General features: G+C 45.0%; 1 protein-coding gene across 1 annotated transcript in view; it reads right to left on the minus strand.

Annotated features, from left to right (window-relative positions):
- Positions 1–16821: 16821 nt before the first annotated feature.
- The window catches only part of LOC139262158 (fibroblast growth factor receptor-like 1), a 146822-nt gene continuing 138356 nt past the window's right edge, over positions 16822–25287 (minus strand). Inside the window, exons 3-6 of the mRNA XM_070877301.1 lie at positions 21040–21129; positions 20010–20279; positions 18380–18733; positions 16822–17406 (exon numbers count right to left, since the gene is read on the minus strand). Coding sequence (XP_070733402.1) covers positions 17024–17406; positions 18380–18733; positions 20010–20279; positions 21040–21129 — 1097 coding nt within the window. The 3' untranslated portion in view covers positions 16822–17023. The remainder of the gene's footprint in view (positions 17407–18379; positions 18734–20009; positions 20280–21039; positions 21130–25287) is intronic.

Below are 25287 nucleotides of genomic sequence, written 5' to 3' on the forward strand. Positions count from 1 at the left end.
TACCATTTGCCTTCTTTAACGCCTGCTGTACCTGCGTGCCCACTTTCAGTGACTGATGCACCAAGGTCTCATTGCACCTCCCCTTTTTCTAGTCTGCCGCCATTCAGATAATATTCTGCCTTCGTGTTTTTGCCCCAAAAATGGATAACCTCACATTTATCCACATTATACTGCATCTGCCATGTATTTGCCCACTTACCTAATCTGTCCAAGTCACCCTGCAGCCTCTTAGCGTCCTCCTCACAGCTCACACCACCACCCAGTTTAGTGTCATCCACAAACTTGGAGATATTACACTCTATTCCTTCATCTAAATCGTTAATGTATATTGTAAAGAGCTGGGGTCCTAGCACTGAACCCTGTGGCACCCCACTAGTAACTGCCTGCCATTCTGAAAATGACCCGTTTATCCCGACTCTCTTCTTCCTGTCTGCCAACCAGTTCTCTAACCATGTCAGTACATTACCCCCAATACCATGTGCTTTGATTTTGTACACCAATCTCTTGTGCGGGACCTTGTCAAAAGCCTTTTGAAAGTCCAAATACACCACATCCATTGGTTCTCCCTTGTCCACTCTGCTAGATACATCCTCAAAAAATTCCAGAAGATTCGTCAAGCATGATTTCCCTTTCATAAATCCATGCTGACTCAGTCCGATCCTGTCACTGCTTTCCAAATGTGCTGCTATTTCATCCTTAATGATTGATTCCAACATTTTCCCCACTACTGATGTCAGGCTAACCGGTCTATAATTACCCGCTTTCTCTCCCTCCTTTTTAAAAAAGTGGCGTTACATTAGCTACCCTCCAGTCCATAGGAACTGATCCAGATTCGATAGATTGTTAGAAAATGATCACCAATACATCCACTATTTCTAGGGCCACTTCCTTAACTACTCTGGGATGCAGACTATCAGGACCCGGGGATTTATCGGCCTTTAATCCCATCAATTTCCCTAACACAATTTCCCACCGAATATGAATATCTTTCAGTTCCTCATTCTCGCTAGACCCACTGTCCCCTAGTACATTCGGAAGGTTATTTGTATCTTCTTTTGTGAAGACAGAACCGAAGTATTGGTTCAATTGGTCTGCCATTTCTTTGTTCCCCATTATAAATTCACCTGAGCTCCCTCATGTCTCTCTCTTCTGTCCCGTCTTTTCTGGTCTCTCTGTCCTCCACTTCCCCTCAGTCTCATCCTTCACCTAAACTCCCCACTCACATCCATGACCACTCCATTCATCATGTGAAGCCTCATCACTGCGTGAGACTTGATCACATCCAGGGCAATCGCTGACAACAAGAAGCGCATCCTCCCATTCTTGGCCCTATGCTGGTCAATATCATCAACGGCAAGGCCAGCACCATCCCTACCCCTTTCAAACTCGTCATCATCACCATTGCTCCTCTCCTTTATAAAATTGTCTACCCTCATTCCCTCTGCTCTACAAACTACCACCCCATTTCTAACCAGCTCCTTCTCTGCATGAACCCTGAATGCCTTGTTGCCCCCAAACTATCCATTCATATTTCTCACCATTCTCCTTTGAGTCTGCCCAATCTGGTTTCTGACCTGCCAAAGCATCGAGCCCGAGTCAAAATCATGAACCACATCTTGTCTGAGTGAGATTCACTGTCCCTTTTCATTTCATTGACCTCTCTGCCACTTTCAATGCTTGACGACTATTTAATTCTGTATGGAACTGCTGTCCCATGGTTCCACTCCTATCTATCCCAACGCAGTCACTGCATCTCCTCAATCGTTCTTATCTCCTCTGTTTGCATCGTCAACTCTGGGGTTTCCAGCTCCAATTGTGGCCCCCTCCTGTTCATAATTTACACACTAATTCTAAGCAATATCATCAACAAGCATATAGCATATGATGTTGATGCTTATTCTATCTCTCCCCCAATACCATCAACTCCATTTATCACAACACTCTAAGATTACTGGCCAACATCAAATCAAAATCTCCTTCAGTTCAACATTGGTAAAAGACCAGGCCCTCAAATCTGCCATCAAGCTCGTGGTCTACAGGCTGTAGTAATACCCGCCTTTCTATATGGCTCAGCGACATGGACCATGTACAGTAGACACCTCAAGTCACTGGAGAAATACCACCGACGATGTTTCCTCAAGATCCTACAAATCCCCTGGGAGGACAGATGCACCGACATTAGCGTCCTCGACCAGGCCAACATCCCCAGCATTGAAGCACTGACCACACTTGATCAGCTCCGCTGGGCAGGCCACATTATTCGCATGCCAGACACGAGACTCCCAAAGCAAGCGCCCTACTCGTAACTCTTTCACGGCAAACGAGCCAAAGGTGGGCAGAGGAAACATTACAAGGACACCCTCAAAGCCTCCCTAATGAAGAGCAACATCGCCACTGACACCTGGGAGTCCTTGGCCAAAGACCGCCCTAAGTGGAGGAAATGCATCCGGGAGGGCGCTGAGCACCCCGAGTCTCATCTCCGAGAGCATGCAGAAACCAAGCGCAGGCAGCGGAAAGAACATGCAGCAAACGTGTCCCACCCACCCTTTCCCTCAACGACTATCTGTCTCACCTGTGACAGCGACTGTTCTCGTATTGGACTGTTCATCCACCTATGGATTCATTTTTAGAGTGGAAGCAAATCTTCCTCGATTCCGAGGGACTGATAATGATGGGTAAAACTTTCCTTTATTTTTATCTTCTTTGGTTGAATTGTTTTCACTTCCCCCGCCGCCGCCCCACCCCAACACACAAACTAGAAATTAGAAACGCATGTGTTATGGCTAATACAGTAATCATCGGGGTCCTTAATCTGCATATAAACTGGGCAAACCAAATTTGCAGTAATCGTGTAGAGGCCGAATTCATGGAATGTTTACAAGATAGTTTTCAAGATCAGTATATTGAGGAATCAACCAGGGAATACGTTATTTTAGATCCAGTATTATGCAATAAGAAAAGCTTAATTAATAAGCTTGTAGTAAAGGGGTCTTTTGGGAAGAGTGACCATAATATGATAGAATTTTATATTGAGTTTGAAAATTATTTAGTTGAATCCGAAACTAGGTTCTTAAATCTAAACAAAGTAAACTATGTATTTACGAGGGGCGAGTTGGCTAATGTAGATTGGGAAACTACATAAAAAGATATAATGGTAGACAAGCAATGGCTAGCATTTAAAGAATTAATACATAATTTAGAGGATTTTAGAATTCAACAAAGGAGGACCAAGAAATTAATAAAGAAAGGGAAAATAAAATATGAGAGTAAACTAGCGAAAGTCATAAAACAGGTTGTAAAAGCTTCTATAGATATGTAAAAAGAATAAGATTAGCTAAAGTAAATGTGGATCCCTTACAAGCTGAGACAGGAGAAATTATAATGGGGAATAAGGAAATGGCAGAGAAAATAAACAAATATTTTGTGTCTGTCTTCACAAAAGAAGACGCAAAACACTTGCCGGAAATAGTAGAGAACCAAGGGGCTAGTGAGAATGAGGAACTGAAAGTAATTAGTATTAGCAAAAGAATTGTACTGGAGAAATTGTATTACAGCCAGTTGTCGTGGTGCACATTGGTACCAATGACATAGGTAAAAAAAGAGATGACGTCCAACGAGACGAATTTAAGGAGCAAGGAGCTAAATTAAAAAGTAGGACCTCAAAAGTAGTAATCTCGGGATTGCTACCAGTGCCACGTGCTAGTCAGAGTAGGAATCACAGGATAGCACAGATGAATACGTGGCTTGAGCAGTGGTGCACCAGGGAGGGATTCAAATTCGTGGGGCATTGGAACAGGTTCTGGGGGAGGTGGGACCAGTACAAACTGGACGGTCTGCACTTGGGCAGGACCGGAACCAATGTCCTAGGGGGAGTGTTTGCTAGTGCTGTTGGGGAGGAGTTCAACTAATATGGCAGGGGGATGGGAACCAATACAGGGAGACAGAGGGAAACAAAAAGGAGACAAAAACAAAAGACAGAAAAGGGATGAGTAAAAGTGGAGGGCAGAGAAACAAAAAGGGCCACTGAATATAAAAGGGCTGCAGGAGGGGTCAAAACTAAAAATCATGGTTTAAAAACTAGGATGAAAACACTCTACCTAAATGCACGCAGCATTCGAAATAAAGTAAATGAGTTGACGGCACAAATCATTACAAATGGGTATGATTTGGTGGCCATTACAGAAACATGGTTGCAAGGTGGCCAAGACTGGGAATTAAACATACAGGGGTAACTGACGATTCAGAAAGATAGGCAAGAAGGGAAAGGAGATGGGGTAGCTCTGTTAATAAAAGATGATATCAGCGCAGTTGTGAGGGATGATATTGGCTCCAATGAACAAAATGTTGAATCATTGTGGGTGGAGATTAGAGATAGTAAGGGGAAAAAGTCACTGGTCGGCATAGTTTATAGGCCCCCAAATAATAACTTCACGGTGGGGCGGGCAATAATCAAGGGAATAATGGAGACATGTGAAAAAGGAACGGCAGTAGTCATGGGGGATTTTAACCTACATATCGATTGGTCAAATCAAATCGCACGGGGTAGCCTGGAGGAGGAATTCATAGAATGCATACGGGATTGTTTCTTAGAACAGTATGTAACAGAACCTACAAGGGAGCAAGCCATCTTAGATCTGGTCCTGTGTAATGAGACAGGAAAAATAAACGATCTCCTAGTAAACGATCCTCTCAGAATGAGTGATCACAATATGGTTGAATTTGTAATACAGATTGAGGATGAGGAAGTTGTGTCAGAAACGAGCATACTATGCTTAAACAAAGGGGACTACAGTGGGATGAGAGCAGAGTTGGCTAAAGTAGACTGGAAACAAGGACTAAACAGTGGCACAATTGAGGAACAGTGGAGGATTTTTAAGGAGCTCTTTCATAGTGCGCAACAAAAATATATTCCAGTGAAAAAGAAGGGCGGCAAGAGAAGGGATAACCAGCCGTGGCTAACCAAGGAAATAAAGGAAAGTATCAAATCAAAGACCAATGCGTATAAGGTGGCAAAGGTTAGTGGGAAACTAGAGGATTGGGAAAATTTTAAGCAACAGCAAAGAATGACTAAAAAAGCAATAAAGAAAGGGAAGATAGATTACGAAGGTAAACTTGCGCAAAACATAAAAACAGATAGTAAAAGCTTTTATAGATATATAAAACGGAAAAGAGTGACTAAAGTAAATGTTGGTCCCTTAGAAGATGAAAAGGGGGAGTTAATAATGGGAAATGTGGAAATGGCTGAGACCTTAAACAATTATTTTGCTTCCGTCTTCACAGTGGAAGACACAAAAACAATGCCAAAATTTGCAGGCCACAGGAATGTGGGAAGGGAGGACCTTGAGACAATCACTATCACTAGGGGGGTAGTGCTGGACAGGCTAATGGGACTGAAGGTAGACAAGTCCCCTGGTCCTGATGAAATGCATCCCAGGGTATTAAAGGAGATGGCGGAAGTTATAGCAGATGCATTCGTTATAATCTACCAAAATTCTCTGGGCTCTGGGGAGGTACCAGCGGATTGGAAAGCAGCTAATGTAACGCCACTGTTTAAAAAAGGGGGCAGGCAAAAGGCAGGTAACTATAGGCCGGTTAGTTTAACATCTGTAGTGCGGAAAATGCTTGAAACTATCATTAAGGAAGAAATAGCAGGACATCTAGATAGGAATAGTGCAATCAAGCAGACGCAGCATGGATTCATGAAAGGGAAATCATGTTTAACTAACTTACTGGAATTCTTTGAGGATATAACAAGCATGGTGGATAGAGGTGTACCGATGGATGTGGTGTATTTAGATTTCCAAAAGGCATTCGATAAGGTGCCACACAAAAGGTTACTGCAGAAGATAAAGGTATGCGGAGTCAGTGGAAATGTATTTGCATGGATAGAGAATTGGCTGGCGAACAGAAAGCAGAGAGTCAGGATAAATGGGTCCTTTTCCGGTTGGAAATCAGTGGTTAGTGGTGTGCCACAGAGATCAGTGCTGGGACCACAACTGTTTACAATATACATAGATGACCTAGAAGAGGGGACAGAGTGTAGTGCAACAAAATTTGCAGATGACACTAAGATTAGTGGGAAAGCGGGTTGTGTAGAGGACTCAGAGAGGCTGCAAGGAGATTTGAATAGGTTAAGCGAATGGGCTAAGGTTTGGCAGATGGAATACAATGTCGGAAAGTGTGAGGTCATCCAGCTTGGGAAAAAAAACAGTAAAAGGGAATATTATTTGAATAGGGAGAAATTACAACATGCTGTGGTGCAGAGGGACCTGGGGGTCCTTGTGCATGAATCCCAAAAGGTTAGTTTGCAGGTGCAGCAGATAATCAGGAAGGTGAATGGAATGTTGGCCTTCATTGCGAGAGGGATGGAGTACAAAAGCAGGGAGGTCTTGCTGCAACTGTATAAGGTATTGGTAAAGCCGCACCTGGAGTACTGCGTGCAGTTTTGGTCACCTTACTTAAGGAAGGATATACTAGCTTTGGAAGGGGTATAGAGACGATTCACTAGGCTGATTCCAGAAATGAGGGGGTTACCTTATGATGATAGATTGAGTAGACTGGGTCTTTACTCGTTGGAGTTCAGAAGGATGAGGGGTGATCTTATAGAAACATTTAAAATCATGAAAGGGATAGACAAGATAGAGGCAGAGAGGTTGTTTCCACTGGTAGGGGAGTCTAGAACTAGGGGGCACAGCCTCAAACTACGGAGGAGCCAATTTAAAACCGAGTTGAGAAAGAATTTCTTCTTCCAGAGGGTTGTGAATCTGTGGAATTCTCTGCCCAAGGAAGCAGTTGAGGCTGGCTCAGTCAAAGATAGATAGATTTTTAACCAATAAGGGAATTAAGGGTTACGGGGAGAGGGCGGGTAAGTGGAGCTGAGTCCACGACCAGATCAGCCATGATCTTATTGAATGGCGGAGCAGGCTCGAGGGGCTAGATGGCCTACTCCTGTTCCTAATTCTTATGTTCTTATGTTCTTAAATTAATGGGATTGAAAGCAGATAAACTCCCTGGACCTGATGACCTACATCCTAGGGTTTTGAAAGAGGTGGCTGTAGAAATAGTGGCTCTACAAATTCCTTGGGAGGACAGGCGCAGGCCTCGACCAGGCCAACTTGGTCAGCTCCGCTGGGCAGGTAACATTGTCCGCATACCAGACACGAGACTCCCAAAGTAGGTGCTCTACTTGGAACTCCTTCATGGCAAACGAGCCAAGGGTGGGCAGAGGAAACGTTACAAGGACACCCTCAAAGCCTCCCTGAGAAAGTGCGGCATCCCCACTGACACCTGGGAGTCTCTGGTCAGGGACCGCCCTGAGTGGAGGAGGTGCATCCAGGAGGGCGTTGAGCGCCTTGAGTCTCATCGCCGAGAGCATGCAGAAAACAAGCGCAGGCAGCGGAAGGAACGCACGGCAAACCTGTCCCACCCTCCGTTACCCTCAACGACTGTCTGTCTCACCTGTGGCAGGGACTGTGGTTCTCGTATTGGACTGTTCAGCCACCTAAGGATTCATTCTAAGAGTGGAAGCAAGTCTTCCTCGATTCCGAGGGACTGCCTATGATGATGATGGAAGCATTGGTTGTCATCTTCCAAAATTCCATAGATTTTAGAATGATTCCCGTGGATTGGAAGATAGCAAATATAACCCACTATTTAAGAAAGGAGGGAGACAGAAAACAAGGAACAACAGACCAGTTAGCCTGACATCAGTGGCAGGGAAAATACTAGAATCTCTTATTAAGGATGTGGTAACAGGGCACTTCGAAAAGAATAATAAGATTGGGCAGAGTCAACATGGATTTAAGAAAGGGAAATCATGTTTGACAAATCTGTTAGAGTTTTTTTGAGGTTGTAACTAGCAGAATAGATAAGGGGGAACCAGTGGATGTGGTGTATTTGGATTTTCAGAAGGCATTCGATAAGGTGCTACACAAGAGGTTATTAAACAAAATTAGGGCTCATGGGATTGGGGGTAACATACTAGCATGGATTGAGGATTGGTAACGGACAGAAAACAGAGAGTAGGAATAAACGGTTCATTTTTGGGTTGGCAGGCTGTAACTAGTGGAGTACCGCAAGGATAAAGGATGATACAAAGCTAGGTGGGAATGTAACTTGTGGTGAGGAGGGAAAAAGGCTTCAAGGGGATATAGACAGGCTAAGTGAGTGGGCAAGAACATGGCAAATGCAATATAATATGGAGAAATGCGAAGTTATCTACTTTGGTAGAAAAAAATAGAAAAGCAGAGTATTTTTTAAACGGTGAGAGATTGGGAAATGTTGATGTACAGAGGGACCTGGGTGTCCTTGTACATGAATCACAAAATTAACATGCAGGTACAGCAAGCAATTAAGAAAGCAAATGGTATGTTGGCCTTTATTACAAGAGTATTTGTGTATAAGAGTAAAGACGTCTTACTGCAATTATATAGGGCCTTGGTGAGACCACATCTGGAGTATTGTGTACAGTTTTGGTCTCCTTACCTAAGGAAGGATATACTTGCCATTGAGGGAGTGCAACGAAGGTTCACCAGACTGATTCCTGGGACCAGGGGTGGTGGGGGAGGGGGATTGTCCTATGAGGAGAGATTGAGTAGACTGGGCCTATATTCTCTAGAATTTAGAAGAATGAGAGGTGATCTCATTGAAACATACAAAATTCTTACAGGGCTTGACAGGGTAGATGTAGGGAGGATGTTTCCTCTGGCTGGGGAGTCTCAAACCAGTGGTCACAGTCCCAGAATAAAGGGTCGGCCATTTAGGACTGAGATGAGGAAATATTTCTTCACTCAGAGAGTGGGGAATCTTTGGAATTCTCTATACCAGATGGTTGTGGAGAGTCAGTTGTTGAGTATATTCAAAACATAGATCGATAGATTTTTTTGGATATTAAGGGAATCAAGGGATATGGGGACAGTGCAGGAAAGTGGAGTTGAGGTAGAAGTTCAGCCATTGAATGGCAGAGCAGGTTCAAGGGGCCAAATGGCCTAATCCTGCTCCTAGTTCTCATGAGCCGAATGACAATCCTCGGGACTGAGGGTTGGGGAAGTCCTGGGAATTGGAGTCATTTACATTGGAGACGTATTCCTGTGCAAAGGCATCTTGTTTGTTTGCATAAGGGCCTTGGTATTTGGCCTCTAAATGTGGGCATGCAGCTAGTTGGGTGGATGCCATGAATTATTAGGTGGAAGACGTTAGGATCGTGCAATTGCACAGGGCCCAGAGGCAGACAAGGGTTCGGAGCAGATCCAGTGATATGTATTTAGTATCACTAGTGAGCAAAATATAGGGGCCGCAGACCGAAAATTTGCACGAGATCCTCACAAGGCAAAAAGATCACCCCTGCGAGAAGGTGCACCCAGAGTCCAAGGTATTCAGAGTAGCATCATTTGTGGAAGAATGTGGAAGTCACTGGTGATTTTCTTTGCGATTTCTTTCTGCATTGGTCTTGTGGTTAATGATATTTTAAGTGTCTATAGTGGAATGGTCGAGGAACTGCCGTGGGGACGGTATCTCAGTGAATAGCTTTGCAGGAATGCGATATGGTAAGGACATTAAAACAAGGGAAAAAGATTTGGGGTAATTGGGGAATTACAATAAGTGAAAATTAACTAATCATAAAGGAGAAAGGTACAGAGATATAAATAATTATGCAACAAGAAATAAAATAGATTAAAAAAGACTTGCATTTATACAGTGCCTTTCACGAGCACCGGACATCCCAAAGCGCTTTACAGCCAAAAAAATACTTTTGGAGTGTAATCACTGTTATAATGTAGGAAACGCGGCAGCTAATTTGCGCACAGTAAGCTCCCACAAACAGCAATGTGATAATGACCAGATAATCTGCTTTTCTTTTTAGTGGTATTGATTAGCAGGTTGACAGTGTACTACAGGTGATTGATTGTATTTGTATCTCGGTTGCTGTTAATTGGTGTCAGTCATATTGTTCTATATATTTAAATTGGAGCAGGATCATTTGGTAGAATTCTGCTGCGCCATTGGCTGAATTACTTCACTGAAGGACCCTGAAGATTGCACTGACTCGAATATACCATGAGAGGGAGGCAAACACCACCTGCTAACAATTCTGACTGTGGTTGGTGAATTCTAGAGACTTGCAGCCGCGACAAACATCTGCTCAGGGCTATAACTCTATCTCTTCATGCACCTGTTTGCGAAGCGAGTACTAGACTTACACCAGCGATGATCTATCTGGTGAGCAGTGTGCTTACCAGTGACTGCTGTCCATCAGGTCAATAGGTAAGCAATCTGCTTCACTGCTTTATTTGGTGTTGAGTACTGCACTTTCATAGAACCATAGAATCTTACAGCACAGAATGAGGCCATTTGGACCATCGTGCTGGTGCTCTTTGAAATAGTCCCACTCTCCTGCTCGTTTTCCATAGCTCTGCAATTTCCCCCTTTTCAAGTTTTATCCAATTCCCTTTCGAAAGTTACTATTGAATCTGATTCCAGTGCCTTCCAGATCATAACTTGCTCCGTAAAAAAAATTCTTCTCATCTTCCCTCTGGCTCTTTTGCCAATTATCTTAAGTCTGTGTCCTCTGGTTACCGACCCCCCTGCCAATGGAAACAGTTTCTCCTGATTTATGCTATCAAAATCCATCTCCCCCCTTAACTTCTCTGCTGGAAGGAGAACAACCCAGTTTCTGTAATCTCTCTATGTAACTGAAGTCCCGCATCCCTTTATGGCTGATATTACACCCTGCCTACGCTTCTCGTGCCAATGTGGAAGAGTTTGAGCTGAGGTTTTGAAGCGGCACATTCTTGGCTGCTCTGGGATCTGTAAACTCCCGGCCGTGGTCCAGCCAAGTGCCTTGTTAAACAAACAGGGATTTTGAACGGTATCATTTTCTATTGACTGCTTGTTGCAGTCCTTCCTGTCCAGCTTAAAATGCTGTTGAGTGAATATTTACTCAACTGAATCACCTCAGTACATTCCCAGCTCCGAGCTACAGTGACTTTCTCTGTCACATCCTGAGTAGCTGCTTAAGATAGGACTTCCTTTCCTCCAAATTCCCCCCTACCCCCCCCATTTATCATTAACAGAAGAACATAAGAATTAGGAACAGGAGTAGGCCATCTAGCCCCTCGGGCCTGCTCCGCCACTCAACAAGATCATGGCTGATCTGGCCGTGGACTCAGCTCCACTTACCCGCCCGCTCCCCATAACCCTTAATTCCCTTATTGGTTAAAAATCTATCTATCTGTGACTTGAATACATTCAATGAGCTAGCCTCAACTGCTTCCTTGGGCAGAGAATTCCACAGATTCACAACCGTCTGGGAGAAGAAATTCCTTCTCAACTCGGTTTTAAATTGGCTCCCCCGTATTTTGAGGCTGTGCCCCCTAGTTCTAGTCTCCCCGACCAGTGGAAACAACCTCTCTGCCTCTATCCTGTCTATTCCTTTCATTATTTTAAATGTTTCAATAAGATCACCCCTCATCCTTCAGAACTCCAATGAGTAAAGACCCAGTCTACTCAATCTATCATCATAAGGTAACCCACTCATCCCGGAAGCAGCCTAGTGGATCGTCTCTGTACTCCCTCCAAAGCTAGTATATCCTTCCTTAAGAAAGGTGACCAAAACTGCATGCAGTACTCCAGGTGCGGCCTCACCAATAGCCTGTACAGTTGCAGCAGGACCTCCCTGCTTTTGTACTCCATCCCTCTCGCAATGAAGGCCAACATTCCATTCGCCTTCCTGATTACCTGCTGCACCTGCAAATTAACTTTTGGGGATTCAAAAAAAAGAAAAACACAAAAACCCCCCCCCAAAAAACCAAAAAAAGAGGGCCTTGTAAATGTCTGGTGTGTCATCCAGGTCGGGTGGCACCGATTAATGTTATTGTTTTGCAGATAAACTCCAAAAAGAGTTTCATGCACAAGGACCCCCAGGTCCCTCTGCACCGCAGCATGTTGTAATTTCTCCCCATTCAAATAATATTCCCTTTTACTGTTTTTTTTTCCAAGGTGGATGACCTCACATTTTCCAACATTGTATTCCATCTGCCAAACCTTAGCCCATTCGCTTAACCTATCTAAATCTCTTTGCAGCCTCTCTGTGTTCTCTAAGGCGCTGATTCTTGTAGCATCAGACTTTCATTGGTGTCAACCACCATGCAGTACATTTCCCAAGTGGCTATTCTTGATGTATGAGCCGAAACAGTGGCAGGCTATTGGACCATGGGCTGCATCGTATCGAAACTCATTCCTGTTGATATCCAGTGGCCACATGTATGCAATTTACAGCAGGAATCATTCATTAGTGGGGAGCTCAGTCCACTCTCTAATCCAGTGGTGTCTTGCAGTGTGTGTCTCCTGGTGCTGGTCCTCTGGTGCAGGTCCTGCAGTGTGTGTCTCCTGGTGCAGGTCCTGCAGTGTGTGTCTCCTGATGCAGGTCCTGCAGTATGTGTCTCCTGATGCTGGTCCTCTGGTGTAGGTCTGGCAATGAGTGTCTCCTGGTGCAGTTCCTGCAGTGTGTGTCTCCTGGTGATGGTCCTCTGGTGCGGTTCTTGCAGTTCAAATCTACATTCCTGTTAATGTACTGATATCTTAAGTTGCTGACTTGGTCTTCTGATTTAGGATTCATCCACAGGGTAACAGCATTAAGAAGAGCTCTTTCCAAATATCTAGGCAACAACAAACTTGCAAATAAGAAACCAGTGCAAATAGAACTGAGTTGCCTGGTCTTTGTGGCCAAGTGTAGCCCACAGACATCAGCTTAGACACCCCTGGCTTGGGGGATCGGAGCCAAGTCTGGCTCTGTCCTGATGCAATGTCACACTTGTGTTTTCCAGTATTGGTCACCAAAAGGTGACTGGGAAACCTTCGTTTGATTTTTTTTTACCCTCCATTCCTCATCTGTTCCTCATCTGCAAACTCAACACTGATCAGGGATGAGAACGAGCACCTTTGGCCTCTGTGTTTTGTTCAGTTCCACGTCAGTTGTTGCCACTAACCAACTGAGCCACTGATAAAACTCTCCATACACCACCGAATCACGTAGTACGTCACCATTTAAAAAAAAAATGCAGGCGTTTACACTTCAATGTGAGTTGCTGTTCATAGATTGTGTGCCTCTAAAATATTGGGCTGGAAATCGCGACCTCCTGGGTCCGTACGGAGTGTGTACGGACCCGGGAAGGCATCGCAAAAGCCGGTTTTCAGCACACAATGCGCATGTGCTGAAGACCGGCTTTTCCGATCTGTCAAGCTGGAGCTTGACAGATCCTCCTTATCTCAAGAGCAAGGATATTTGCATGGGCAAGATTGTGGTATTTACCCATATCTGGCCTAGGAAAAGTACTCAAAATTCTTGCGCCCTACTTTTACAGGCACAAGAGTTTAAAACCATACAAAAATATAACATTAAATTAAAAAAACATTTTTCCTTCCCACTACGTTACATTTATTTTTCACCATAATTAAAAAAAGATATTTATTAACTTTAATTTTAATTATATGAGGTATGTTTATTTTTTTATGTGTTTAGTGTGATTGTTTTTTTTCTCATTAATAACAATGAGAATTCGTAGATACTCATTGCTATTAATGAGAAAGCTGTAGAATACTGTACCTGATTGGCCAACTGCAATTTCAGCCCCATTTTGTATTGTGTCAGTCGTGGCTCAGCGAGTAGCACCTTTGCTGCTGAGTCAGAAGGTCATGAGTTCGTCTCACTCTAGACATTTGAGCGCAAAATGTAGGCTGACAGTCCAGTGCAATACTGAGGTAGTGCTGCACTGTCAGAGGTGCTGTCTTTCAGATGAGATGCTAAACCGAGGCCCCTTCTGCCCTCTCAGGTGGACACAAAAGATCCCACAGCACTATTTTGAAGAAGAGAAAGTGGAGTTTTCCCCAGTTATTTCTCTGACTATGTAACTCTTGGTAACAGTGGACTCAAGACAATAATCTTGTCACATGTTTTCAGTGCCATGTGATTGAAGACGCGTGGGCCTTTCACCCCTTCTCCGGTCACACAATTTGATAAAGTTCTGGAATTCTGGCATGGCCATACTCTGTCCAGGCGCATCAAAGGGGGCACCACTTGCCTGACAGGAATAGAAGGCACGACGGAAAAGTATTCTAGAACTCCAAATCCCCAGGAATGCGAACTTGAGCCAGCCAAGTTACTGAATCTGCTACTAAGGTGGGAATTCCCAGAGGCTGGGAGTACATTATGAGGCTCTCTCATGAGAAGAGAATAAAGGAACACGAGCTCTACTGTTGCACTTTAGTCAAACTTGATCCACATTCCAATATTAGGCAGATTCAGAATTTCTGCTTTTCAGTTTTCTCCCCCTCCTATCCTGAATTTTGCTGGAGAACTTTTCCACAGGTCCCCAGCTTCCCTCTGGTATTGAAACCATGTGATCATTCATCACAAGTGTGTTAGGTCAGCTGTGGCTCAGTGGGTAGCACTTTCGCCTCTGAGTCAGAAGGTCGTGGGTTTGAGTCCCACTCCAGATACTTAAGCTCATAATCCAGGCTGACCGTGTCAGTGCGACACTGAGGGACTGCTGCACTGTCGTAGATGCCGATGTTTGGATGAAGGCCCATTCTGCCCTCTAAGTTGGCATAAAAGATTCCATGACACTATTTCGAAGAAGAGCAGGGGAGTCTTGACCAATATTTATCTCTCAACCAACATCACTAAAAAGAGATTACTCGGTCATTATCATTACTGTTCATGGGACCTTGCTGTGCACAAATAGGCGGCCACATTTCCTACATTACAACAGTGTCTACACTTCAGAAAATACTTCATTGGCTGTGAAGTGCTTTTGGAATGCCGGAGATTGTGAAAGTTGCGATAGAAATGCAAGTCTTTCTTTTCCTTGTGTGGATAGGGAATGATTGCTGCATTATTGATATCTTCATTATTTCTAATGTAATAGTACAGGCAAAAAATATAGTCAATGAGATCTAATGGTGGGAAGTCATGTACCAGCACTGGATAGAGCAGAGGGATAGTGTGTACACCGAGTGTGTTACTCCTCTTTATTATCCAGATTTAATGTAGGGGAACCACATACAGGCACTGGACAGAGCAGAGGGATATTGTGCACAGAGTATGCTACTGCCCTCTATTATCCAGCGAAGATTCATATTGGCATAGTGTGAGCCATATTGTACAATATCATTCGCAAATATCATTACATGTTACAGAGCCGCCACGGCCATTCTGTGCTGTAAGATTCCATAGCGAGGAGAGGAATTTATACCTAAGGAAGGAAAAGCTGGAGGTGGAGCCACCCTAGGACTGCTGTCTCCCACATCTTGCGAGAGTGGCATTAGCAGATCTCTGGGAGTACATATTACAGGTGGCAACGGGAGAGGCTTAGCGCTATTTCCCACCATCCCTCTCTCCTGGGTCTCTCTGCCGTGCACCAGTCCTGCTTGGGCGTGCGGATGAGCTACACCCTGGGGCTCCACTAGGTAGCACTCACAAGCCAGTACTATTGAAGTGTCCAGGGATGACTCTCCTTCCTTCCCTGTGGAGAAGAATTGAGCTTCAAGTACCAAGGTTCCGTTCACCACCTCCACTCAAAGCCACGAGTGAGATAGGAAACTCAAAGGACAGTGAGGGCTCCAAAGATCAGTGCACACCTCCCTCCCACTGGTTGACCAAATAGATTTAAAAGGTTCACAAAGGAGTTTCTTCAAACCCACCTGTGGACCATAGCTTTAGATGTCTGAGATAGCTGAGCAGAAGAACTACCTTGGAGTGGGTAGTATTTGAGATTTGACCTGTGCAGAACCCAGCAAAGTCACAATATAAATACAAGGTTTCTCCTTTTTTTTAATAAAATTATTTGAATTCTCATAAATATTTTGATGAGAAAATATCATCCAATTACATCCTTTGTACATATTGTGTTATCTTTTTACCTCACACTGTTGTGTATATATACAGACACGCCCTTGCATACCTCAGTGCAGAGGTGTCCAGATATTTGCCTGAAAATAATGGATTAGGTTAAAGGGTTGTGCAAACCAGCCATCGTTTAGAATTTTGGTTTGGTGCTGACCCCCAACTTATTTACCTCGAACCTGGATCCGGATCACTGAATTTCAGGAGCCAGACTATTAAGAAGAAAAAGCAATGCCTAGGTTTTGTTTGTTGTGAATTTTCATTTCTTAATGAACAGCAGAGTTTGTCAAGAAGATTGAGCTGAATAAAGCACTGGGAAGAAAGATTGCTTGGGCGAACATCAAACGTTTGGGCCCAGGTTTTCACCTTTTGTCAAGTCTAAAACAAAGTCAGGGGGCTGGGCCTCGGAGGTGGGGTGGGGTGGGTGGGACTGTGGTTTGAGTTGTGATTATCTTTTCTCGCTTTGCCGATGATGACAGTTTATCGAAACCTCAGCAAGCTCAACAGCAAAAGGACCCCAACCTCTTGAGACACGAAAGTCAGCTGAGAAACGGACCGTCTCAGAAAGCCAGACTTTTCACAGCCAAGTTTACATGTTGGACATTTCTGGACACCTCACTCAACAAATAAAAACTGTACTGTGCAGGCCGAAAGTGGACAGGTAGCAATCCTGCCCATCAGCTTGAAGAGATTAGTAACACAGAGAAACAGGTTAACCAAACCAAACAAAGGCACCGTTCAGGATCTCTTGGAGATAGTTCAGTCCAGGTGCCCGCAGCAGCCACCTCTCTGATAGCAGCCGTGTCCTTCAGCGGTGGTTGATCGAGGTCCTTTCAGTCCTCACTTGCACCACTTGGAGCCAAGTAGGGTTTTTAACCACCAACTCCTGCAGGGCGAGGGCAAGGGTAGACGGCCTGAGAGATGCCACTTGAGGCAGACGCACCAGCTCGCTCAGATAGACTTCTGCACAATTGGGCTGCGGGCGGTGTGTTCACATTTATTTTTTTAAATACGCTGATGGATTAATGTTATTAGAAGTCAACGTGCCATTTTAGCACTCGGTGTTCTTTGGCAAGAGCCCTGGGATGGCATGGTGCAGTGCCAGGATCGAGGCCTTCACAGCTAGCACTGATAGTGGAAGTGTTGATGCTGATGGATCTTGCCCTCTGTGTGCGCGTGGGTGTGGGTGTGAAAGTCCGTGTAGATCTTGGGGTACACTTTGGGGGTGACCGTGGGCACCATGGTGGGGGCTTGAACCAACAGATGGGGCTGGGCCGCCACGGTGAACTCGGAGTTTCCATTGGACCCGCAGTCTTTGTCCAGGACCACACAGTCCCGCTGGTGTCGGTGCGGGGGTGGGGCTGACCTGTGCCTCCTGGTCTGGCAAAACCAAAGCAGGATGGTGCCGGAGATGAAGATGGCGCCAGCCGGGATTCCGATGATCACCGGCCACGGTAAGCCACTGGCGGCACGCGAAGAGGTAGTCGTCTTCTCAATTTTGGGATCTGTGGCAAGCAACAGTCCAGGAATAACATGGAACAGAGGAGAAAGGAGAGCAATTAGCAGAGTGTTCACAAAGCAGTATTTACGAGGGGGGCGCAGTGCAGTGGGGAGGGCACCGTTTTGGCAGCTCCCAACATTCTCACAAGTTTGGCGGGAATTTCTCAATCGTAGCCAAATTTGTGGCATCAGGATAGAATGCGTGCGCTGAGAAGCATCCAACAGTGCTGTTCTCAAGTGCTCCCAGTCCAGGTGCAGCATGACTTCTACGCAGAGTAGAGCGACCTCTATGTAACCTATCAAACACGATCATATCAGGCAAAGTTCCTTCGACTTTTCCCCAGCAATATGCTACAGGGTATTACTTTTTTTTAACTTCTGAAGCACACCAGCTGCTTACATTTCCACTTGTTGCACCAACCATCCTCATGACCTCTCTGACTGGGTTTGTCAATTTAGTACCAATTAATGTTAAAATGGGGCCAATTCTGGTGCTGTGGCTTGTGCCCAATAAGTTCGGAGCTGGTGCCCGGTTTGAGACTGCCCAAACTCATCTCACATAGCGTTGGTGTAGCCAGCAAAGAGGGGAGGCGGTCATCAAACTCAGGTCTCTGAAGACAGTGGACAATGTGCAAAGCTACTGGGCTGCCTGTCAAGCTCCCCTTTCATTTGTTGCTACGATATTGGTAATGGGAAAAATCTTTTTAAAAGAAAAGCTACTTAAGGAAGACATTGCTAACTCTCACTACAGTTCTGAGAGTCGTTTAAAAGACCCTCACACCCAGTCCCTCAACTCCATGGTGGAAACGGTCATTGGGGGATGTATTAGTCACGGTGGTTGCCATGCCGATCGAGGGCTGGGAGTTACACATTTGAGCAAAGCTCTCTCTCCCGGTTCTACCTCAACGTGTGGAGAAGATCCCGAGTCACTCCATATCCAAGAAGATTCCTCAACCCAAGACACGAGTGTTGACCCACCTGGAAGCACGGTGAGAAAGGCGCTGCGAAAGCTGTAGCCCATCGTGTTGGCGCCCAGGCAGATGTACATCCCGGAGTGATCTTCCGTCGCCCGCGCGATCAGCAGCTTGTTGAGGTACGAACCGTCCGGGCGGGACCAGACATCACCTGCTGGCAGGACCACAAACTTCTGTCCCCCGACCTCGATGGTGGAGTTGTACTTGTTCTCAGTCCCGTACTCCACTCGTTTCAGCCACTGGACGACCGGCTTCACGTCGCTCCGCACTTTGCATTGGAAGGACGTCGTGCCTCCAAATTCTACTGTTGTGTTGACCGGATGAGTGCCAGTTAAAACGGGTTTGGATCTCGTCCTCTCTGCAAGAGAAGAAAATTACATCAAGCGACTAAAGGATTGGAATGAGAGTATTTTTTCCATTATTGGCCCTGGTTTTTTTTCGCCTCTCCAAGGAGATGACCAGGGGAAGTGAGAAGTGACCAATCATTCTGCTCTGGACATTCTGAGGTGTGGGGCAGACCTGATGGACCAGCTGGTCTGTGCCTGCTGTCAACTTGGTGTGAGTGTTGACAATGTTAACAGGCTGGGTGTAATTCCTCTTTCTGTTACTTTAACTGCAGCATTACAATAAGCGGATTCATTTTACGTAGCAGAGGGAGGAATTTGAGACAAGATGGCTGGGTGCTTGTACGATAATATCACCGACACTCATTTCCAGCTTTCATTGTTTTAGTTTTATTTTTCATTTCCCTCCTCCCCACCCCCTTCGAGTTACCCTGTCCTGCGAACAATCCTTTGGCTGAGATAGCGGCTCAGGCCTCTGTCGATGCTAACCTTACGGCCACTTGAAGGTCCACGACAGCTGCCTCCTGGTGATCCGTCCTTTCCCAGGAGATTACCCCCCCTCCCCCTCCTATCTCCATCTCTGCAATCTTTTCCAGCGTCAAAACACCTCCCAGACACTCCGTTCCTCAAACTTGAACGTTCTGTGCATCCCCCTCCCTTCACCTAACCAACAAGATTGGGTCTTCAGCCAAGACAGTCCTCCTCCCTGGAACTCCCTCTCTGGCTCGGCACTCTCCTCCACTTGCAAAAGCCTCTCAAAACCCATCTCTTTGATTTTGCTCCTGAAACTCTATCAGCTTGGGCTCAGTGGGTAGCACTCTCGCCACTGAGTCACAAGGTTGTGGTTTCGAGTTCCATTCCATGGACTTGAGCACAAAATCTAGGCTGACACTCCAGTGCAGTACTGAGTGAGTGCTGCACTGTTGGAATTGCCATTTCTCAGATAAGACATTAAACTGAGGCTCCGTCTGCTTTCTCAGGTGAACGTAAAAGATCCCATTGCACTATTTTGAAGAAGAGCAGGGGAGTTATCCCTAGTGTCCTGGCCAATATTGATCCCTCAATCAACATCACTGAAACAGATTATCTGGTCATTATCACATTGCTGTTTGTGGGAGCTTGCTGTGTGCAAATTGGCTGCCGCGTTTCCCACATTACAACAGTGACTACAGACAATGAAGTAATTTTGGAGTGTAAAGTGCTTTGGGACGTCCTGAGGTCATGAAAGGCGCTCTATAAATGCAAGTCTTTCCTTTTTTGATGTTAGTACTTGTGACAGCAGCAACTTACCGACAACGTCGAGTTTATAGGTTGCGTTGATCTCGCCCGCCGTGTTGAAGACGTGACACGTGTATTTCCCACTGCTCTCGGGCTTCAGATTCCTCAGGCTAAGTGTCCACCTGTTCCTCTTGCTCTCCGAGAGCTGCTGATCGTCCTTCCACCACACGATGTTGGGGCGAGGGATCCCATTCGCGGTGCACTTCAATCGGACCGAACTGCCGACGGGCCGCGCTATCACTCGCTGGCGCATCTTACTGGGCTGCGTAAACCTCGGTTTCACTGCGCGGGGTGGGGGGGGGGGGGGAAAGCAGAGAAATGAGGCATCAGCACAGTGGCACTTAGTAAGGTCATTCTTTTGCAGAGATTAAAACTGGGAGCTAGGGAACCTACTCCCTTTTCTCTGCCCCTCCACCCCGAAATGCTGGGGTTTGGTATCGTGAACAGCAGCAAGCTGCCTTGTCAAGTCCAAACATCAACAAAGACAAAACCAAACATAAAGCTGGAAATACTCTTCAGTCCGTTATCTCAGTGTGTGTGAGGAAACTATCAGAGTAGGTAAAGCTCCTTCTATTGTGCTTCATCGGGCACTGTGTCAGGAAAGCTTGGGTTACATGCAGAGTAAATCTCCCTCTACTCTGCTGTGTCAAATACTACCAGGTCGGATATACCATGGGATACACACAAAATTAAGCTCCCTCCCCTATTGCCCTAACAGTGTGCCTTAAGCTTAACTTCAGAAGGTGCACCCATTGTATCTTTGGACAGTTCACTTTCCAACACCCGGACACATTCTTCCCTCGCTGCAGGAGAGGGGCAATTCCGTGCCAATTCTATGCTGAGTTGGAAACAATTTTCTGCTGTGGACTTGAGCCCAACAAGTACGACGTGGAACAGCATCGAGATCGTGCTAAATCCGCTTCAGCCTCGGACACTTTAAGCTGGCAAACTTTCAACCCGTCAACCTGGGCCATGTTAGAAGCCAGGTCCCGCCACATCCTGTATATAAAAAGCTGTTGCCAGGTTTTCAGTGGCTACCTACCCAGTTGTTTTCCTGTAGACTCCTCGTTTACAAATTCAGATAGGGGCCCTTCAGGAAGAGACTGGCCACTGCTTACTGTGCTGCTGTCATCTGTAAAAAAAAACAACATATACGTTAATTGAATGGACTGCGTCTTTCCTCCGAGGAGCTGCCCCTGAAAGGAAGCTTTTGTTTTCCTTTACTCAATGATTTAAGCTGAAAGTCCACATGTAATTCAAGCAGCCGTTACCAACCCAGCCTTGCGTGATCCAGTCTCCTTGCCCATTCTTTTATCCAAAGCTAGCCGGCCAAACATTACAGGTGGTAATGGAGTCCAGCAGAGAACTGACAATCCCGGTTGCCATGATGTATTTGGTTTGGCCAAACTCCAGTTCGGCCATTGACGACGAGAAATCCAGACCCAATATAAGGTGATATAACTTCCTCTATTGTACCACAAACGCAAATTATAAAAGTCGCAAATCCAAGAGATGTGAGTCCTGTGCCTGTGGAACTATATTTCTGGCAAAAGCAGGGCTTTAACTTGGAGCTTGCAAAAGCCTATCGCCCCAACATTTCTTGTAACCTGTCCAAAGAAGAATTTATTTTCACTTTTTGGGGGGGAAAAACTAGTTCTTGTCTGATTCTCAACGCTTCTTGAAACTGAGTCAGTTTTTGTGTTGATTTTAATTTGGTGAATATTATTCTTGGGATTTTTCCCATTTGAAGAAAACAATGTTGAAATATGAAGTCTGATTAAGAAACAAAAAGTTATTTTAGACAGTGTGGTATCTTTGTTAACTCTAGCTCTGTTTTCCTCTGACTTTATCCATTTTTTACCCCTCTCCAATACAGCCTATTCTATAGATATCATCTGATGACAAGTTAACAGGTAAACTTTAACAACCCATCTGGCTCGAGAAACTTCTCCTCAAAATCAGAGCTGTCTATTTTTTTAAAGCCCTGTTGTAATGCTACAAATGTACAAAAACACTTACTTAATAAGGAATATAGGAACAGGACTAGGCCATTCAGCCCTCGAGCCAGCTCTACCATTCAATGAGATCATGGCTGATCTGTATCCTAACTCCACATACCCACCTTGGCTCCATATCTGTTTATACACTTGGCTAGCAAAAATCTATCGATCTCAGATTTAAAATTATTAATTGAGCTAACAACTACTGCTTTTTGTGGGAGAGCGTTCCACACTTCTACTACCCTTTGTGTGAAGTGTTTCCTAACCTCTCTCCTAATGGCCTGGCTCTGATTTTAAGGCTATGTCCCCTTGTCCTAGCTTCCCCACCAGTGGATAAAAAGTTTCTCTCTATCTACCCTATCCACTCCTTTCAAAATCCGAAACACCTCAATCAAATCACCCCTTAACCTTCTATATTCCAGGGAATACAAGCCGAGTTTATGCAATCTCTCCACATAAATTAACCCTTGCAGTCCTCGTAACATTGTGCTGAATCTGTGGTGCACTCCTTCCGAGGCCAATATCTCCTCTCTAAGGTGTGGTGCCCAGAACTGTACTCATTACTCCAGATGTGGTCTAACCATGGCTTTGTATAGCTGTAGCAAAACATCCTCACCTTTATATTCTAGCCCTTCAGTTATAGAAACATAGAAACATAGAAAATAGGTGCAGGAGTAGGCCATTCAGCCCTTTGAGACTGCACCACCATTCAATATGATCATGGCTGATCATTCACCTCAGTACCCCTTTCCTGCTTTCTTTCCATACCCCTTGATCCCTTTAGCCGTAAGGGCCATATCTAACTCTCTTTTGAATATATCTAACGAACTGGCCTCAACAACTTTCTGTGGTAGAGAATTCCACAGGTTCACAATTCTCTGAGTGAAGAAGTTTCTCCTCATCTCGGTCCTAAATGGTTTACCCCTTAACCTTAGACTGTGACCCCTGGTTCTGGACTTCCCCAACATCGGGAACATTCTTCCTGCATCTAACCTGGAAAAACTCGTCAGAATTTTATATGCTTCTATGAGATCCCCTTTCATTCTTCTAAATGCCAGTGAATATAAGCCTAGTCGATCCAGTCTTTCTTCATATGTCAGTCCTGCCATCCCGGGAATCAGTCTGGTGAACCTTCGTTGCACTCCCTCAACAGCAAGAAAGTCCTTCCTCAGATTAGGAGACCAAAACTGTACACAATATTCAGGGTGTGGCCTCACCAAGGCCTGTGCAACTGCAGTAAGACCTCCCTGCTCCGATACACAATTCCTCTCGCTATGAAGGCCAACATGCCATTTGCCTTTTTCATCGTCTGCTGTACCTGCATGCCAACTTTCAATGACTGATGTACCATGACACCCAGGTCTCGTTGCACCTCCCCTTTTCCTAATCTGTCACCATTCAGATAATATTCTGCCTTCCTGTTTTTGCCACCAAAGTAGATAACCTCACATTTATCTACATTATACTGCACCTGCCATGCATTTGCCCACTCACCTAACCTGTCCAAGTAACCCTGCAGCCTCTTAGCATCCTCTTCACAGCTCACACTGCCACCCAGTTTAGTGTCATCTGCAAACTTGGAGATATTACATTAAATTCCTTCGTCTAAATCATTAATGCATATTGTAAATAGCTGGGGTCCCAGCACTGAACCTTGCGGTACCCCACTAGTCACTGCCTGCCATTCTGAAACGGACCCGTTTATTCCTACTCTTTGCTTCCTGTCTGCCAACCAGTTCTCTATCCATGTCAATACATTACCCCCAATACCATATGCTTTAATTTTGCACACCAATCTCTTGTGTGGGACCTTGTCAAAAGCCTTTTGAAAGTCCAAATACACCACATCCACTGGTTCTCCCATGTCCACTCTATTAGTTACATCCTCAAAAAATTCTAGAAGATTTGTCAAGCATGATTTCCCTTCATAAATCCATGCTGACTTGGACTGATCCTGTCACTGCTTTCACATCTTTAATATTTGATTCCAACCTTTTCCCCACTACCGATGTCAGGCTAACTGGTCTATAATTCCCTGTTTTCTTTCTCCCTCCTTTTTTAAAAAGTGGGGTTACACTCCATTATCTTAGAGATATATACTGGTCCCGTATTAAGCTAAATTCTTTTTTGAACGCTGTTCATCTGTAGTTTTACCTGATAACAGTTTTGACCAGTTTGCTATTGCCAGTCTCTGTCTCATCCAGTTAAAGTTAGCTGTACCAAATATTAAACTCTTAGTAACTGTTACATTTCTCCTTCTCAAACCCAACATTGAATTTGATCATATTATGATCACTGTTAGATAAATATTCCTTTACTGTTAGATTATTAAGTAACTCTGGCTCAATTATTCATTACTAAATCTAGTATGGCCTGGCGCAAAATACCATCTTGAGCTATTCTGGCCTTCCCAGTCTATATGAAATTTAAAGTCTCCTATTAAAAAAACTCTGCTTTTACGACAAGCCTCTCTAATCTTTGAGTTAATACATTCTGCCACTTCACTGCTGCTGCCAGGCGGTCTGGAGGGTTCCTCCCGTGAGGGCGCCTCTTGGGCGACTTCCTGTCATGAGCTGTCCTCCTGTGAAGGGTCCTCCCATGACTGTGCCTCCCTTGACCAGGCCTCCCATACTGCAGGGACTGCAAAGTATTATTTCAACATTTCCAAGGTAAGTTGTTCCAATCCTTAATTCTGTTTGGATGCACATCTTTGCTGCCAAATGGGCAGTCTGCTCCCATGGCTCAGTCAGTAAGTTCCATTGGCTGATTGCTTGGAGCATGAGTTACCACCTTCCTTGTCTCAGTCGTCTGATTGGCTGCCCCGTTAGGCTACGTGACATGTTTGCATCACCGTAGATACTATATTGGCCACAACGAACTTTTGCAATGTGTTTTGGTAGTGTTAGATCTTTAATGCTTGTTAATATCACAAATGTTTGTGTGTGACATTGGGTGAAAACAGGATTGCGTTCAGCTATAATGCCCTCCCAGTTAAATCGCTGGCACTCACTGACTAGGTTCACATATAAGAACATAAAAAGTAGGAAAAGGAGGAGGCCATACGGCCCCTCGAGCCTGCTCAGCCATTCAATAAGATCATGGCTGACCCGATCATGGACTCAGCTGCTCCCTATAACCCACTTATCCCCTTATCATTTAAGAAACTGTCTATTTCTGTCTTAAGTTCATTCATTGTCTCAGCTTCCAAAGCTCTCTGAGGCAGTGCATTCCACAGATTTACAATCCTCTGAGAGAAGAAATTTCTCCTCTTCTCTGTTTTAAATGGGCGG

This window comes from Pristiophorus japonicus, chromosome 4, assembly GCF_044704955.1.
Source record: "Pristiophorus japonicus isolate sPriJap1 chromosome 4, sPriJap1.hap1, whole genome shotgun sequence".
Classification (NCBI taxonomy): domain Eukaryota; kingdom Metazoa; phylum Chordata; class Chondrichthyes; family Pristiophoridae; genus Pristiophorus; species Pristiophorus japonicus.